The sequence below is a fragment of the Helianthus annuus genome, chromosome 17 (assembly GCF_002127325.2).
Source record: "Helianthus annuus cultivar XRQ/B chromosome 17, HanXRQr2.0-SUNRISE, whole genome shotgun sequence".
NCBI lineage: Eukaryota > Viridiplantae > Streptophyta > Magnoliopsida > Asterales > Asteraceae > Helianthus > Helianthus annuus.
Window position 1 is genome coordinate 170982294 of NC_035449.2, and position 19449 is coordinate 171001742.

Sequence of the window (19449 nt, forward strand, 5' to 3'; positions counted from 1 at the left end):
AAAAGAAATTAATCCCATATAACCCTATACCCAACTTCTCAAATATTTCAAATTTCAATTTTGCCTATGATAAGAAATTATCTATTGTGAGAAAACCAAAGTTTAATTATTGGAAGATGTAAGTATTTAAGGAAAAAAATTAGTTGGTAAAAAAAGGGTTTTAATAATCTCACACCCTAAAATACTAATTTCACACCCTGTGTATATGGGCCGTATAACGTTATACGACCCGACCCGTATAGAATAATTGAACATGACAAACATTTGGCCGTATAATGTTATACGACTCGTATACATGGACAAAAAAACATTCTTGACATTTTTTTGTGCAACAATCAGTTATACGGCTCGTATAACTTTATACGAGAAAAATACATGTAGGGGTATAAAAAATAAAATTTTTGAGATGTTGGAATAATAAGAGCCTAAAAGAAATTTTGCCCATCATATTTCTGTCACAAACCGTTCATTAAATGACAGCTTTATAGGTTGGGGAGAGTGGCTTTCTTTTATAAATATGTAATTTGTTGTGGTTGTGTTTTGTCGACCCGGCTTTGGTCGACGGTTATTTTCTAATAAAAGTTACTTTTAAAAAAAAATACAGCTTTATAACATTGGGCATGATAAATATAATTTTTTTAATTTAATCAACTTGTTTTCAACATCAAATTTATTTCTTTCAATCGTGCAATTATTATTATTGTATTATAGCCCCCCTCCTTTCTCTTCCGTGTAGCATAATCCTATATTTCCGTCGCATCTCATTCCCTTCATTTCACGTTTGCCGGCCGTTTTCTACTTCCAATTACACGAATCCCCACTACCCCTTTCCTTTCAAACTCCCAAAACTGTTAATTATTATTCATACTCAAACCCCCCATTTGATCCATTTCAAGCTCGCTCTTTCTTCATAGATCCACCGGATTCCGGCCATGAGTGGCCCATCTGAAGCTTCAGTGGGTATTTACACCCTCAAAGATTCCTACACTTTGTGGGATTTCTTAAACCATTCCCCTCTTTGGCAAGATCGGATTTTTCATCTTCTTGCTGCTCTCTACGCCCTCGTTTCTCTTGTTGCTCTGGTGGGTTTTGCACTTACTTTCTTTTGTTTCATCTCAATTCCTGTTTTCTTGTTTCTGTTTGCTAATTTTGTTTGTTGTTTGGTGACTTATTTTGTGTTGATGATTTTGGTGATTCATTTGCTGCAGAATTTTGAATTTGATTGAACATACTTTGTTTGGATGTGGGTTTAACTTGATTATTGTGACAGATAATTGGTTTTTAATGTTTGGTTTGAACAATGATGATATGAGATTGTAGGTATTATTTAAGGTAAGGGCTAATGTCATAGGATAGAAAGAACAGAAGTGGACTTAGATCAGTGGTCTGTTTTGGTAGTTATACTTAATAATCTTTCTTCTTGGTAATTGTAATTGCGGTGATTATGCATGTATACCGGTTTCTTGCTTACATGGTGTTTTTTGTTTTGATGAGGTGGCTTATCGTTTGATTCATAGTTGTCAATAGCGAGCGTAGCGATCGCTGCAGCGCACTACGTAGCGTATAGGTCTAGGCTCGGTATTTAAGTTGTAGCGATAGATAGTGGTAATAGCGACAATTTATTTTATTTTGTTTTTTGTTTTTTTTAATATAAATAGCAATTAAATATAGCTATAAAATAGCTGGATTTTAGGTTTTTTTTTAAATATACTTGTAACATAGCATATATACCAGGGTATTTTGATATAATATACATATAATTTTTTTAAGATTTTTTTTCTAGTGTATCACTATTTATAAAATAGTCGCCCGCTATTTATCACTATTCGCTATGTAGCATATAGGTACCTTATCGCTATTTGTCGCTATTCGCCATTAACAACTATGGTTTGATTACCAAACTTATCTATTAAAAAGGGTTGATATTATAAAACACCAAGTGTCATATGAAAAAGTCCCTCCACACAACTTAGTTATATTAAAGTCACCGAACTTTTTTTGAGTACACCTACTTGTGTTTTGTTATATTAAAGTCACTACTCACTAAACTTGTTTTGATACACGTACTTGTGAGAATTTGTTAAAACTAACTTTTTACTCTTTAAACAAGTCAAGACTTGATAAAATGACGTTCCAAGTGTTCAAAAGTTTTGGCATAGATGTTTTTTTTATCATATAAGATGATATACATTGTGCTAAATGAGAAAGTATGTTGGTTCTTTATAGGATTAACCCTGAAAAGTACAATCATCAAATTAGCATACTTTTAAAAAGTATAATTACCAAACTAGCATGTTTTTTAATGAGGGTTAGATTACCATGCCATCCTTCTCGCTGGCATACTGGTCACTAGCCCATTTTAGGTACCGATATTATCGAGTATAAATAATTATATGAACAGAAGTACGTGTCAAATTTATGCCATTGGACCTTATGATAAACTTCATCAAATCACGAACGATTATCACGTTGAAAACACTCATCCAAACACGTCATAAACAAAATGGAACGATGGTAAAATTTAACTTTAAAGTTTATGGTGAGACATCATGCATCTTCGGTTAATATTCGATTATTGCAGGTACAACTAATTAGGATACAACAAAGAGTGCCAGAGTACGGCTGGACTACCCAGAAGGTCTTTCATTTCCTCAATTTCTTGGTTAATGGGGGTCTGTATATTTCAATTATTATTCTTTTTATTTATCAAAACCGCATCTTGTGATATCTTGATCCATACTGAATTTTAAACATGTTACTATTGCAGCTAGATGTCTGATATTTCTTTACCGTCGTGATGTCGAACAGTTGACACCTGAGGTTAGCAATATTTTAAGTTAATCGCTCATATCGATGGCAATTTAGACCCAATTATGGGTTGATTTTGTCGATTGTGTTGAGCCTTTTGCTTGAATATGTTTCTTTTTCAGATTGCACGGCATATGTTGCTTGATCTGCCAAGTCTTGTATTTTTCACCACCTATGCCCTCTTGGTTTTGTTTTGGGCAGAAATATACTACCAGGTTTAATTTTATCATCATCTTCGTTTGTTCTTTATTCATTTTTTTTTTTGTTTTTGGTGTTAATTGGAAAGTAATGAAGTCGTATGATTATTTGGCAGGCTAGGGGCGTCTCAACTGATAATCTCAGACCAGGTTTCTTTGCAATCAATGGAATTGTTTATTTAATTCAGGTAAAAGTCTTGTTAACTTATGAGAATTTGAACTTTGATACAATATTACTTTGTTACAATTACTTGTATAAATCACTATTATATACAAAGTCGATGAAAGATTTATCTCCAAGTCGATAAAAGTGTGTGTGTGTGTGTGTGTGTATTTCCAGAGAGAGAGAGAGAGAGACATTTCAATACAAAAGCAAGAACTAGTTTTAAGTAGAGAACCGTGGCAAGTACATAAATTCTTTTGCTTTTTGCTTTAAATGTTTTAACCGCTTAGCTCACTCTCTTTCTAACTCCCCTTATATCTATCAAGCACTGTTACAAATGCATTATGTGGTTCTTGTGATTCTCTATTTAAAATTGATTTTATATTTAACACACTTCTATGTATATTTATGTATGCGACTTTGTTTTATATGAAAGTTAAAGAGTAAAGTGGATAACTTAAAGTCCTAAAATTTCTTTACAGGTTATTTTGTGGTTAATCATCTGGTGGAAGCCTATCCATATCTTGGTGATTCTCTCAAAGGTTTTCTTTGCAGGTCGGTTTTAAAGGGTCAAGTTATTCTACAAAGGCTTCTAATTGTAAGAAATGTAAGAAGGATTTATAGAGTGACAAGTGTCCAATAACCTAAAACTAAACCCACTACATCACCACCAAAAACCTAAACACCCACCCCCACTCCACCCCACCACCACCCAAAAACCTAACCCCCCCCCCCCCCACAAAAAAAAAACCTAAACCCCCACCCCCTCGGCAAAAAAAAAAAGTTTTTTTTTTTTTTGGGGGGGTGGGTGATGTGGGTGGGGGGGGGGTTTAGGTTTTTGGTGGTGGTGGATGTTTAAGGTTTTTTTTTTTTAGTGGGGTTTTTTTGTGTAGTGGGTTTTTTTAGGTTATTGGACACTTGTCACTCTATAAATCCTTCTTACACTTCTTACAATTAGGATCCTTTGTATTTGATCCTAATCCCGGTTTTAAAAATCTATTGAAAATTGTATACATTTTTTTCTTTGACTTTGTACTAAATTTCTTCATATTTCTTCTTCAGGGGTCTCTTTATTTGCAGCCTTGGGCTTTCTTGTTTATGGAGGAAGGTATTTTTCGTACTTTCAATATTTTTTTTTTTTTTTTGTGGGGCTATATTCTCTTCTTGCAAGGAATATGCTTTGGTGAGAAAATTTCCAAGAAAAAAGAAAATTTGCCACAATAAAACTAGAAAATGATATTTTTTTTTTGTCTTCACGAGTTGAATCATCATTGTGTGTGTTTACTAGACCATATTTCTTACTTCACATGTATATGCAGGCTATTTCTAATGCTGCAACGGTTTCCTGTGGAATCCAAAGGCCGTCGAAAGAAGTTACATGAAGTATGTGTGTGTATTACATTTTGTTACTTTGACCCTTTCTATTTAAGATAATTAGAGGTGGAAAGATGGTGGGTTGGGTAACCGGTCAATACAGGTTCGGATTAAAACAAGTCGTTATTTTTATGAGTTGGGAACAATTCGGTTTTATCGCAAATTCTTTTTTGTATTATTATTTGAGTTCGATGCCATTTACGGCCTTGTGGTTTGTCCACTTTTACTATTTTAGGCCAAATTTCAAAATTGTACCATTTACATTTACCTCCCTGACATTCTTGAAATGTGTCATTTCAGTCCAAAAAACTAACCACCGTTAAAAAACTCATTTAGCTTAGGGACCAGGGACGAAAATGACATTTTACTCTAGATTTTTTATCTTTTAAACTTCTTTTTATTGTTATTATTATATATACACAGTCTCTTTCACCATGTGTATTCACCATGTAAAACCCTTAATAGCCGTCTAAACAACCACCACTGTCGTAGAAACAATGAATCTATGCTCAAATCCCAATAGATCGCACGGGTTCTGTGGCTGTGCAGGTCTTTGGCGGTGGTTATTGTGATGGTGGGAGTGGTTGTCGGAGGTATGTGCTGCGGTGATGATGCAGTGTTAGAGAGAGAGAGAGAGAGAGAGAGACGAAGAAAACTGGATTGGGGGGGGGGGGGGGGGAGGAAGTTAAAGAGACTGTGTATGTATATAACAATAATAATAACAGCAACAACAAGAAGAAATAGTTCAAGTTTGGTTTAAGGCTACAACAATAACAAGAGGTTGAAGGTTGAATTTTAACGTTGTTTAAGGATTAAGGGGTTTAAGGCTGTTTAAGGATTAAGGGGTTTAACGTTGTTTAAGGATTAAGGGGTTTAAGGCTGTTTAAGGATTAGGGATTAAGGTTGGTTGTTTAAGGACTAAAGGGTTTAAGCTTTAAGCTTTAAGGAAGTTTAAGGATTAAGGTTGTTTAAGGATTAAGGTTAAGGTTGTTTAAGGATTAAGGTTTAAGGCAGTTTAAGGTTGTTTAATGATGTTTAAGGATTAAGGTTTAAGGTTGTTTAAGGATGTTTTTTAAGGTTTAAGGTTGTTTAAGGATTGAGGTTAAGGTTGTTTAAGGATTAAGGTTTAAGGCGGTTTAAGGATTAAGGATTAAGGTTGTTTAAGGTTTAAGGTTGTTTAAGGATTAAGTTTTAAAGGTTAAGGTGGTTTAAGGTTGTTTGTTTACGGTTTAAAGTTTATAGTTTAAGGTTGTTTAAGGATGTTTGTTTAAGGTTTAAGGTTGTTTAAGGATTAAGGTTAAGGTTGTTTAAGGATTAAGGTTTAAGGCGGTTTAAGGTTGTTTAATGTTGTTTATTGATGTTTAAGGATTAAGGTGGTTTAAGGTTTAAGGATTAAAGTTTAAGGCGGTTTAAGGTTGTTTAATGATGTTTAAGTATTAAGGTTTAAGGTTTTTAACTGGGGTTAGTTTTTGAACTGAAATGGCACGTTTCGAGAATGTGAGTGAGGAAAATGGTATAATAAATGAGATTTGGCCTGAAATGGCAAAAGTGGACAAACCAGAGGGACACAAATGGCACTTAACTCTTTTTATTTATTTATATATAATATTGAAGTCTTTGATTATAATTGAAGATTTTAAAGATCAATATTATTAGAAAACAATTTAAACCATTGACTAAGAAGATTTAGAAATACTTTGGCAGCTCCTTCGATGCATTTGATCCGTTCCGCTTAAGCTTTTTTGGATGTAACCCATTTGAAATAAATATGAACCAGATCGACCCATTCACAAGTATATAATAAGTATGTAATTTTTTATTTATTTAATCGTGCAGGTTGGCTATGTGACAGCAATCTGCTTCGCATGTTTCCTTGTGAGATGTATCATGGTGAGAGCTTTTTTGTCATTTTAAAATTCTATACACGACCCGTCTTTCATCTGTTCTGAGCATAAGGTCCGCAATGATAAGCCACATTATTAAAATTAAAATCTTTTGTTTTAGATGTGCTTCAATGCGTTCAACAAAGCTGCCAACCTAGACATACTGGAACATCCTGTTCTAAACTTTATATACTACTTGGTAAGATTCTTTCACTCCTTTGATCTTGATTTTTCTCTATAATCTATAGTTGAATTCATTTGCGAAACCAGTATGCAACATAGGGTTGTTAAATGGGTCTTGTTCGCGGGTCGAAGCCGACACGAACATGAAAGTTGTGTCAAACACGTGAACTCGAACACGACCCCATTTTTATACTTTTATATTGAATTGCGTTGAAACTATAAAAGATGTATGCTCATTTCCTTTTATCCTTTGGGCTTTGGCATAAAAGACCTAATCTATAATTATGACATGAAACACATATTAAAAAAATAATTATAAAATTAAACAAAACTGGTCAACCCATCAAATCGACTAGAACATGACCCGTTCAGCTAATCGTATTTGCGGGTTCGACACACGAATTTCGTGTATGGTTGACGTCATGTTTTTGCATTGTGCCTGAAATTCACACCCCTATTGCAACAACATTGCTGCATCTGTTTTCTTCTTTTATTTTTAGTTTTAAGTTTTTAAAAATTTTTGCAGTTGGTGGAGATACTACCCTCGGCTCTAGTTCTCTTTATTTTGAGGAAACTGCCACCAAAGCGTGGGATCATACAATATCACGCTATTCGATAGTCGATTTAGAAGAGGTCCCATGAAAATGTAGCATCATATAGTAAGCTTTGATCTGTGTTTTAATGGAGTTTAAAGATTTCAAAACCCTTCTTAACAAAGGTTTCCTTGGGTTGTGAAATATGTTCATTATATTATAGTAATTTGTATTTGTGAAATATGTTCAGTTATTAGTTGTTGAATCCTTCTATAGGGGGATACTAAACCTTGAGTGGATCAACGTAATTTAATTTAATTATTTTATTTTATTCTATATTAATTTAATTTATTAAACAGAAATAATAATTTGGTCCTGTTGCTGCTTATAGAGATGCAGCAAAAGGGTCAAGGATTAAGCAGGATCAGTCCTCAAAAGGCCCAAAGATTGATTGGGCCCCTAACAGGGCCCATAACTAGTAAAATTTGGTTATAGTTGAGATTCAAAACCGGGTTAGGGGCTGTTGGTTTAGCTCATAATAAGCCTCTTAATAGTTTAGACTTCTTCCTCTTTCTGGTTCAGTTCTTAATGGTTCAGACTTTGTTTAACGAGAAGATGTCTGAGTGGTTCAGAAATTTGCCTCTGAATGGTTAAGCATTATACTGAGTCTGAATGGTTAAGACCTCTAATCTTAATTGGTCAAACATTTGCCTTTGAACAGTTAAACATTATACTGGCTCTTAGTGGTTCAACACTTAATTATTCAGAAGTTGCCAAATTGCCCCTTAGTGTAGAAATTGATTAAGGCCGAGACAAATACCAACCCAAACACCAAAGAAAGGATTAAACTACAAGGTTTTATTTAATGTTGCGATTAACATCTCTGAAAGTATCAAACAATCAAGTTATAGGCTCACCAAGAGGCTCACCCAAGTTCGAGTCTTGCCGGGTGAGTTTTCCCCTCCGGGTTTACCTGGGTGATAGGGGTTTCTCATCGAGGGGTTGATGTCGGTTGGTCGGCGTGGGGGCTCTGTAGCGTGGGCCCGGTTAAGACAACATAGTCTACATCTCCCGACATACGCGAGTTCTTGATCCTCACCTTTCAAAAAAAAAAAGTGGCTGAAAGGGTAAAATGGGAAAACCTTCAATTGTTGACGGGTGAGAGGGATAAAAATGGAAAAACCGAAAAACCTTCAAGATTCTCACACTTGTCTCAACAAACGTCACGTCTTGGTTTGTTGATCCGGATTTTGTATTTTCTTGGTTATTGATCTTTTGGTCATTAACTTGAATAAAATATTTTTTTTTTCTTGCTTGATTTTACAATTTTCTTAATAATTCTTGGATCTTTATCTTTTGGTCATTAACTTGTTTGTCTCTGATGATGTGACATGCGAAGCGAGGGATTCAACTTGAAAAGGAAAGTGAAAGTTACTTCATTGATTAAATTGTGAGTATAGATAATTGTCGTTTGATGGGTCATAACACCTTTGAGTATATTTAACTCATATTAAGACCGTGCGTCCTCGTAAAGAAATGGGCGTTTTAATGCCATCCACGTTCAAAGCACACCCCATCTCGGCCTCCATGGGCATTTTTTCAAAAAAACTGTAAGGAGCGTGCAATATTCCACGCCCAATCCTTTTTCTTATGTCCAATCACCTTCAATTTCCTTTTTGTAAAACCAATCAGATTTTTTTGATATTTTTTTATTTAATTTTATTACAAACATAATGTCTAACAATGCTCACATCCCCACTACATCCATTTTAGAAAACGTCCCTTAATGCCCCATTGCTGACTGGGCTGCCACATGGCGCAAAACGCCCAAGGGTGGGGTGTTAACCACTACACATGGTCTAACTCCACTTAAGTGTCACATCAACCTTTCTTCCCCATTTCATTTTACTTCACTCCAACGAAATAGTTTAATTCCTTTAACTTCACCTAACCCTATTTTTAGTGGTTGTTGGTTTAAAAAATAAAAGAAGAATTGATTCAGTCTCCTAATATCCGGTTAACATACAACCCATTTAAGGTATGTTTGGCAAGGAGCTTTTAGGAGATTCTAACTTTAAGCTTTTAAGAAAAAAGTCCTATTCAATAAAAAAATCTTGTTTGGTTAAAGGAGCTTGAAACTTTTAGATTAGGATCTTGAAGCTTTTGGTTGAATGCTCCTACTAGTAGCGTTTAGAAGGAGTTACAAGCTTTTAGAGAAAAATGACTATTTTAACCTTTAAATGACTATTATTTTTTTAGTTATGTCCATTTTGATCATTTTATACATTTTATTAAAAGCTCCAGTGACTCTATCAAACATCTAAATATATCTAAAAAGCTATAGCTACCAGCTACAGCCACCAGCTACCAGCTTCCAACCACCAGCCACCAGCTACTTTTGCCAAACATACCCTTAATGCCTCTTAACACATAGAGGAGTGGTTTGCAATCTCGGTTAACATGCCATGTCACCGTTAACAACCCAAATATTAAAGTATATCCCATGGATTAAGTTACATTATCAAAATTCAATGTGGCTTTTTTAGACGGTTTCATATACTTTATTATTATTATTTAAACAATATAATATATATAATTTTATTTCCATTAATTTGAGTATATAGTACTAGGTTAGAACCCCGTGTATTATACGGGTTGAATAAATATAATTTTATATATACTAAGTAATAAAATAGTTACATCTTTTAAAAACTCGTGTACTGCACGATTTGAATAAACACATGTCTTACACGAATAATGTAATCCGTTAACACATTTAGTCATCAAGATGTGTTTTCTAAAAAAATGAACTTTGAAGTACTATTTACTTATTGTAACATCTCACTTTATTTTTCATTAGGTAAGAGAGTTGTGTATTACATGATTTATAACATTTTACTTTGTCTTTTTTTTATTTATTATTAGGTTAGAAACTTACGTATTACCTGACGTTGAATAATCTGCAGAAAAAAAAAAGAAATAAATATGGGATACTTAAATTAAACGTGGCCACATATTCTACCTTGGTTTAGTTAGGTTCGGTTTAATTTTTGGTTCCATTTTAATATTTGGGCCAAGAAAGAGTTACACCAATTAATGTGGGACATTTAAATGGAGGTTTAGAAATAAAGGGTGTATTCAAGTTTTTACATTGAATTTCAATAAAAAAACAATAACAAAACAGTTGATTAAAATAAATATTTTTATTTTAATATGTGATTATCAGTTATCCTTCTCCATATCATCAAAATGTAAAAACAATTAAAACTAACAATTAAATAACATATTTATCTTTATAAATATTTAAAACGCTAATATATTTTTCTATATTTTAATAATTAATATATGATCATAATAATTAACATATTATTATCAGTTATCTTTATCTTTATCATTAAAATCTCTTCTACAAATTTCAAATTTTAAATTTAATATTATCAATAACTGATTTTCCATAATAAATATTTAGAAAAATAATTAAGACTGCCTCATAGAGTGCCATGTATCCCTTACATGGTTTCTTTTATTATATAGTATAGATTACTCTGTTAATTTTTTGAAAATAATACCGACACATTTAAAAAAAAATACATTGATAACAAACATGTTGCATACTTATTGTATATATGTTGGGTAATTATAAATATGTTGATTATAAGGTTACCTAGTTATAGACATATGTTGCATAATTATAGTGGGTATTATACGAACACGTATGTCCTCGTCTAAAATACATGTGTCGCATTTCTAGTGACTTCTCCGCTTCGCACAACAAAAGTTCACACAAAAACAAGCCTGACCGTATATATATTAAGAAGTTATAGTTAATACATTTATTTATTATTTATAAAATTGTAATAATTAGATAAAAAATAATACGACCACAAATTTATAGGCGTTCCTAATTGTTGGCTGCAATGGAACCAAAAGGTGCAAAAGTCAGCCGCCATTAAAGCCAACAGCGCCTTTTCTACGACTTTCTCTTTGGTCTAACTGTCTTACTTATTCAACGCATGCTAACGCCAAGGCTAAGCTAGGTGTTAGTAGATGTAGTGTGGTGTGAGAGTGACCATCGCTTTATAAAAGTTCTGGGATCAAAAGGTTTTGGGTTTGATTCTCACAAAAGGGGGTTTTCCTATATTTATTGGGTTTCCCCCTGAATTAGCGTATAGAGATTATGCCTAGTGGAGATGGATCTGATCGGGTGTTGCCGCTGGTGGCACAATGATACTTCAGTGATCCGTCAGTCAGTGGCGGACCCAGGAATTTTTCCATGGGGGTGCGGAACATTTTTAAAAATTTTAGGCCCCTAGGTATATAAGTAAAAAAATCGGTTCGTATCGGGTCGGGTCGGGTCATGTAAAACAAACGAACATCAAACTAAATTTATATAATCATCAAAAACATGTCAAACCTTGTTACAAACATAATTAAAACGTCGACGCCCTACGGGTTTCATTTTTTGAAATCTTATCCAAAACATCATCTAAAGCTAATTTCTTAAGCAATTCTTTCTCAATATAACATAAGTTCATCGCTCCATAATATAATGTTTCAATTTTAATTTTAATTTTCAACTATTCAAGCCCTATAAATCATAACGTAAGTTGTAATCACCCTAAAAATATATAAACAACATAATCACCCTAAAAATCATCTAAACAACCATAAACAACGTCAAAACACACAAAATTTCAAACCTATTTAACAACTTTATTACCCTTTTTTCTCCTCTAATATCAACCAAAATCATCAAAATAACAAAGAAACTTATCCGTGTTCGGATTCTGGTTAGATTTAGTGTCAAACGACGGTGGTATGGTGGTCGCCAGCGGCTAGACTGTTGTCGCTGGGTGATGTTGTTCGTTGGCAGTGCAGGGACGCAAGATAGAGAGAGAGCGGGAGAGAATTTCTAAAGGTTTTGGGCTTTAATTATTTTATTATAGTTTGAAATATTGTTGGGTTTGGTTAATGGGCTAAGACTTAGTGGGCTAGCTAGTTAGGAAAATTATAAGGGGTAAAGGTATGGGTATTTGGGTTTAGTTAGTTAGGTATTAAAAGTTATATAATTTATGTAGTATTTTTTTTTTTTTTTCAAACATAAGAGTTTACTAAAAAATTATAAATTGATAACACTTTTTACCTAAGGGGTGCGGACAAAAAATTTCAAGGGTGCGGTCGAAAAATTCCAAGGGGTGCGGACGAAAAATTCCAAGGGGTGCGGACGAGATTTTCAACGGAACTTAGCACTAAATTTTTTTCCCCGGAGGTGCGCCCGCCCACCTTGGACAATATTTGTGTCCGCCCCTGCCGTCAGTGATCCAAATTTACCGTTCAAAAAAAGTGTGGCGTGAGAATGGGAGGTCACTTTTTTTAATAGCATTTGAAACTAACCCAAACATTCGAGTAAGCCTTTTTAAAATGAAATGCTAATCGTCCATACTGATTTGCCTCTTCAAGCTTGACTCATAGAAAACATCATTAAGGATGAAACCCACCAATGTGGAAAAACCCCGTTAGAGAGGTTTCAAACTTGAGACCTTAGAGATCCCAAGTCTTAACAATCACCACATGTCATTGGGCCAGAAGACCTTTGGCGAGTGGGAGGTCACTTAGGCAATCGTGGGCGGGTAACTCCGTCACATACCGGGCACAAGCGTAGGCCAAATGGTTGTTTGATTTTTCTTTTAATATTAAATAATATATAACCTAATTATTTAGAGCCGTCTTAATTTAACATCACATTTTAAATCTTCACAATACAAGTTTTTTGTTGTGAAATGTGAAACCTTCCATCATCTACTTGGCATCTACGCGCCACTTTTTTATTTCACATTCACCACAACATATAGTCAAATTGGTTGTGCTTGCGAGTTTATAGATAACATGATGCCAAATCATAAACTTTACATTAATTTAAACAGGAAAATCATTTATGACATATTAAACTGAGCAAAGTACACGTGTACGGGTTGACATGGACAGATCCTTTTAACGGGTAAATTTATCTTATGTTATCTTTTTTATATTAATACTCTATTATTAAAAACTTATCACTATAAATACAAATACAAATGGGTGCAGGACAAGTATCTTTAAACGTATAAAACGTGATCTCTATTATAGATGATACCCTCACTTGAGCAAGACCCAACTCACCTTGTTGCACCGAAGTGGAAATGATTATCCTCGACAACTTATCCCACTCTAGGATGGCCCCATACACATTGCAGAGCCTCTATCTACCTATACATCATTTCTCTCTCAGTATATATAACAACCGTACCCAGTGTATCCCACAAATAGTAGAGCTATGGGTAGGGTCAGGGGGTGAGAAGTAGGCGAATCTTGCCTTTATCCATAGGAATAAAGAGACTGCTTCTAGAGAGACCAACTGCTCCAACGCAAGAAACAAACAAAACTAAAGATAAAGAAATAGAAAATTACGAATAACAAGTGTAACATTGCAAAAGGAGCATGTATAACATCATAAAACAACATATATGCATAAGTACACAAACACAATCACATGCAACGTCCACCTAAAGTGTAGGTTTATCTAAGCTCCTAACACAAAGCTAAGCCACAATGATTCCCATCCCTAAAAGTCCTTAACCTTAATCTTACGTCTCCAGGAAATCCTATCCGGGACCATGTCCTCAGAATTGTGGAACTCTAGCAAATCAAGTCTAATCCGCTCATCCCAAGTCAATTTGGACCTGCCTCCACTCCTCCTCCCTTCCACGGTGAGGGTTTCCACTGCTCCAACTGGCGCCGTCGTTTGCCTACTCTTTACATGTCCAAACCATCTCAACCTCCCATTCTATATCTTATCTGAAATACTAGCTACTCATAACCTTTCTCTAAAAACCTAATTTCTAATCCGGTCTAACATCATGTTCCCATAGATCCACCTCAACATCCTCATCTCTGCTATCTCCATCTTATAGACATGTGTCTTCTTATTGGCCCAACAGTCTAACCCATTCCCATATAACAATATTGATATTCAGAATATTGATGTTTAGGGCTTTTATACATAAGAAACATGTGTATTGACCTAAATTGTTATAGTGTCTACAGGCCTTTGGATACGTAGACCTTCTAACACATTGAAGATGTTATAACTCTAGTCATGCCTTGGAAAAATAAATAGTTTCACTCTTACACCGCAATCACCAAGACCACTTGAAGCCGAAATAGTCTTCCCCTCCACTACTACAAAGACTATTAAATGGGTCGATCGTAAACCCGTCAAAGTCACCTACACATGTACTCAAGTTTAACCCAAAGTCACCTACACATGTACTCAAGTTTAACCCAAAACTGACTCGAACTCGTTTGGATAAACCCAAACTCAAGAATCTTTTAAATCTTTATTTATGTTAGATATCTTAATTACGATCTCGTAAATTAATCTTTAAATCCTTTTACCCAAACCATGTGTTCATATTTTAATTAATCACAATTTGTCACACATCAAAGGTTGTCTTATATGAAATTTATATTCCCCTTTATTTCCTCAAGGGCGATTAAAGATTAGATTACATTATCATTTACAGCGAACTATTTTGTTTTACGTTTTGGGCGTTTCTTCCTCTGTCGGCTGTTCTTGTTGACCCATAATTTTGTCTACCAATTCTCTGTCCAATTTTAGGTACATTCATTTCACATTTTGTCTTCACAAACCCACTTTCCCACAACCTTCTGTAGCTTTGTTTGCGATCGGATGTCCAATTTGTTCCCCCTTTTTGCATTCATGTGCAGTAGTTTCGCATATTTGTAAGTAGTTTTCGATCAAGATCACTGTATTGTTGCTGTTTTTCTTTCAGTCAATCCAACAAACACCTGGCGTGCACTTTTTTGGTTCTTGTTTTCTTGTAATTAGTCTTCTGGGTCGTCCTATTATTTGGGTTTTCATTGTTTACTTGAGATTTGGATCAAATTGTTGTGGGATTTTAGTGTTTGTTATTGGGTATTATCTGTTTTTATAAATTTATTGTCTTGAAGTTCTTTCAGACATTTCATCAAATACCTGTCAGGCACTTATTCGGTCTCTTAAAGTAGATTATTTGATCGTTTTATCATCTGGGCTTTCGTTCTTTACTCGAGATTTCGCTCAAACAGTTGTGAGATTTTACTATTTTAGTGTTTATTATTGGGTATCTATCATCAGGGATGAAAGGGAAATTTGGGTCATCTGGGACTTATTTCCTGTTAAATACAGGAGCCAAGATTCCTGCCATAGGGCTAGGAACCTGGCAAAGTGGTGGTGATTTCTGTGCTGAAGCGGTTAAAACCGCTTTATCCGTCGGATACCATCATATCGATTGTGCACACTTGTACGGAAACGAGGCTGAGGTTGGCGAAGCTTTATCCGAGTTTTTTAAGGGTTCAATCAAAAGAGAGGATCTCTTTCTAACCTCTAAAATCTATTGTACCATGAACTCGATTAACAAGATCGAAAATTCGGTTAGAGTTTCTCTTAAGAATCTTGGGATGTCGTATTTGGATCTTTATTTAATGCACTGGCCCGAAAGTTCGGCTTTTGGTGATGCCACTGATCCGCCTGCAAATTCGGGTTCTGAGTATAGACAGTTTTTGAGTAAGTTGAAAACAGCATGGAAAGCGATGGAACGGTTGGTTGAGTTAGGCCTTGTTCGCGCTATTGGAGTTAGTAATTTTAATATACAACAGATGAAAGAACTTCTCAAGTTTGCTAAAATTGTACCTGCGGTTAATCAGGTTGGCCCATAAATTTCTGTTCTTTGTTTGTTTATTTCTCTCGAATCATTGACCTTTGTTTGTAGAGCTTGTAGTCATCACTAAGCAGTTAATGCGGTAAAATATCGGATATCAGTCAAGGACCGATATTTGAGATGTAATAGGTTATCGCGGTGGGATATCCGTATTAGAACTAAGAAGAAAGGTATTAATATCGATATTACCGGTGATATATATTGGTCATATATCGGAAATATCGGTCAAAATCGGCGATAATATCGGTACCGATATTCTGACCGATAAGTCACCGATATTAACTGCATAGTCATCATGCTTATGTCTTATGATCTCCTTAAAATGGCATTCGGGATCTTGTATCATTAATGGTGTTATATTTAAAGCTTGCGTGTGGTTTTTCAGGTAGAATTACATCCGTTTTGGAGGCAAGATGAACTTGTAAAATTCTGTCAGTCAAAATTCATACATGTATCGGCTCACACACCATTGGGAGTACCGACTTCAGCCCCTAAACCATCTGAAAGCGGATCAAGTGAAGAAGATGAGCCCGGAACACCTCGCATATCTTTTAGTCGGTCCAGATCGGTTCACGGGCCAATGCTCAAACTTTCGGTTGTTGCAGAGATAGCAGACCGACATAAAAAGACCCCCGAACAGGTACGTTTCGCTTATTCATTCTGAAACAAATTTTGATAGGCCTGTAAACGAACACGAACAAATGCATGTTTGTGTTCTTTAACTTTAATCGAACACGAACACGTACATATAATCAAACGTATTTTTTTGTTCATGTTCGTTTATTAAGAAAATCGGCATGTTCTTGTTCGTTTATGTTCGTTCATTTAAAACCTAAACGAACAGTTCACGAACGTAAACGGACATATACAAACAAACTTAAACGGACATAATTTAACAAATCATAAACAAAAATGAACCTAATTGAAGAAACACAAATGAACATAATTACTAAACATAAACGAACATAATGTTAATTTTTGTATAAATAATTTATTTACGATAAATTCCATTGGAAAACCAATTTTATCACCAGAAAGCCCAATTAGTTATATTTATATAAGTAGTTAGAAAGTTCCTTTTATGTTTAATATTTATATGCATATAACTACTTTTGTATTTAAATTGAAACGAACATAAACGAATGAACGTAAACAAATGTAAATAAACGAACATAAACGGACGTTCATGAACATAAATGAACGATCACAACGTGTGTTCATGTTCTCATTCGTTTAGTTAAATGAACAAAAAACTATGTTCATGTTCGTTCGTTTATTAAATAAACGAACTTCCCGCCAACAAGTTCACGAACAGTTTATGATTGTTCGGTTCGTATACAGTCCTAAAAGTTGATTTTTTAAAAACCAAGAACATTTAAAATTATTTGCTTGTATCAAAGGCTTAATCTTGCATGTGTAATTACATATTTACCCTTGACCCGCAGGTTATTTTGCGATGGGGTCTACAAAGAGGAACAAGCGTGCTTCCATGCAGTGTGAAACCCGAGAGGATAAGGACAAACATAGACATATTCAACTGGAGTTTATCGGACGACGAGTATCAGCGGTTAAACCAGATAGAGCCACAGGTGTGTCTATTTGGAAATGGTTCATTGGACACCATCTCAGAGGACGATGGTTCGGTCTTTGGAAGTGGTCCATTGCAAGCGGTTCATGAATCTGACGATGATGTCGAGTTCAACTCATGATTGATGCTATTTGCGGGTTGTTTATTTGCATTTAAACATGTTGATTTTGTTGTATGTTATTGTAATATTATGTTGTGTTTGGGTGATGAACAAGATGTAGGTCTTAATGTTGATTTGGTTGATTGAGTCTTCTTTGGATCAAAAGTGTTTTGTGAAGATTCTTGTCATGTACAAAAATGCTATGGAACATTGTTAATGGTTATGATTGTATTATCCCATATATAAATTTACAACTTTCTTATGCATCATCACTTGTACCCTATGCTTTGGGGTTTTTCCAAAAAAAAATTTGATTTTCCACTTTCTACCTTAAACTTTTATCTTTTAAATTTTAACCCATTACTTGATTTCCACTTTCAACCTTAAAGTTTTATCTTTTTCATTTTAACCCATTTGAATTTTTACTTTTAACTCAAACTTTTCATCTTTTGAATTTAACACAACACTTTATTATTTACAACTTTGGTCCCCATACTTTTTATCTTTCGCAAGTTTTTCGTTTTACGTTTCGTTCTAAATTTTGCGAGTTAACATGTAGTGACGTGCATGTGAGTTTCAACGTTTTTGCTCTATTTTCCCATATTTGACAGACCCGTCGCAACGCGTCCATTTTTTCCCTTTTAAAAACTTCGCCGCAATGGGCGGGTCCTAGATCAACTAAGTTGTTATTTTCTACGTTTTACGTTTCCGGTTAATTTCTTCGCATTAACACACTGTAACGGGTGTGTATGGTTTAACAATTTTAGTCTCCTTTTCGTTCAGTGTAATTTTTACCATTTTATCTATTTTATTTTTACGATGTTGAGAGTCGATGCCGTTGTTGCATTGGTGCTACTTGGCACGGTTTTATGAACGGTTTTAACCTATTAATTTTTTTACTAATATTTTGTTTCGGTTTACCCCTATACTTCCTTCACTTAAAAACTATTTTTACGTGCAAATTTTATGTACGGGTATGTATAAATATGATTTCTTTTACATTCCGACGTAAACTTTTTTTATAGACGAGTCAGGTCAAATATAATACGTTTTCGTTTAAAGAAACAATTTTTACGTGCATATTTTTATGTACGTTTTCGTATAAATTCAAGTTATTGTTCGATATGAATTTCATTTACTTTACGTTTGATCCAATGACAATGCTTATACAGGTTACACTGAGTTCAGCTAGATACGTCGAAATGTGTGTTTTCATATGGTTAATGCATCATATAATGTTTGGACTAATCTATTCAATGTTTACGATGCACCCGCGCCACAACGCGGGCGAATCTTTAACCCTAGTTTTCTTTTATTTCATTTATAGAATTATATGGTTTTGGTCAAACCTCATTTGATAAAGTAGTCAAAAAGTGACTTTAAGTCAACCCTTCTTTTTATTTATAGAAAGCAAAGTTATTCAATATTGTCTATATTTGAACAAGCATGTACATCATCAATCACATACCTGTATTTTATAATTATTCAAGTCATAATTTACTTTGTGTAGTTATGGATATTTGAACCGATTTTGTATTGATAATTGTTACGACACATATACATATATACATATACCTATATAAGAAAAATGTATATAGCTAGCAGAACTTAAACAATCGTTTTAAATTTCCGAACAACACTGGACATTTAAATTGATAAACTGTAAAAACTGAAACGTAAACGTAAACCTATCATTTTGAATCTTAAACCGGACAAACCTACAATAAAAGTGATGAACCTAGCGGTGTCAAGGTGTGTTGGAAATGTGTTCCACCCCAAGTGATTGATGGTGGAAGTCTCATGATTAGAATTAGAGGGTTGGGGACATGGTAGGAAAAAAAACCCCCACAAGACTAGGAGT

General features: G+C 34.4%; 2 protein-coding genes across 2 annotated transcripts; both read left to right on the forward strand.

Annotated features, from left to right (window-relative positions):
- The first annotated feature begins 694 nt into the window (after positions 1-694).
- Positions 695-7479, forward strand: LOC110921220 (tobamovirus multiplication protein 3). The gene is made up of 11 exons (XM_022165508.2): positions 695-1082; positions 2582-2672; positions 2768-2820; positions 2931-3023; positions 3122-3193; positions 3651-3723; positions 4231-4276; positions 4488-4551; positions 6379-6432; positions 6547-6624; positions 7135-7479. Exons 1-11 carry the CDS (start codon positions 933-935, stop codon positions 7225-7227), a joined length of 867 nt encoding a protein of 288 aa, XP_022021200.1. The 5' UTR covers positions 695-932; the 3' UTR covers positions 7228-7479.
- Positions 7480-14693: 7214 nt separating this feature from the next.
- On the forward strand, positions 14694-17835 carry LOC110926078 (aldo-keto reductase family 4 member C10). Its single transcript, XM_022169836.2, has 3 exons — positions 14694-15886; positions 16286-16540; positions 17346-17835. The coding sequence occupies exons 1-3, from the start codon at positions 15320-15322 to the stop codon at positions 17607-17609; spliced, it is 1086 nt and encodes a 361-aa protein (XP_022025528.1). The 5' UTR covers positions 14694-15319; the 3' UTR covers positions 17610-17835.
- Positions 17836-19449: the final 1614 nt, after the last annotated feature.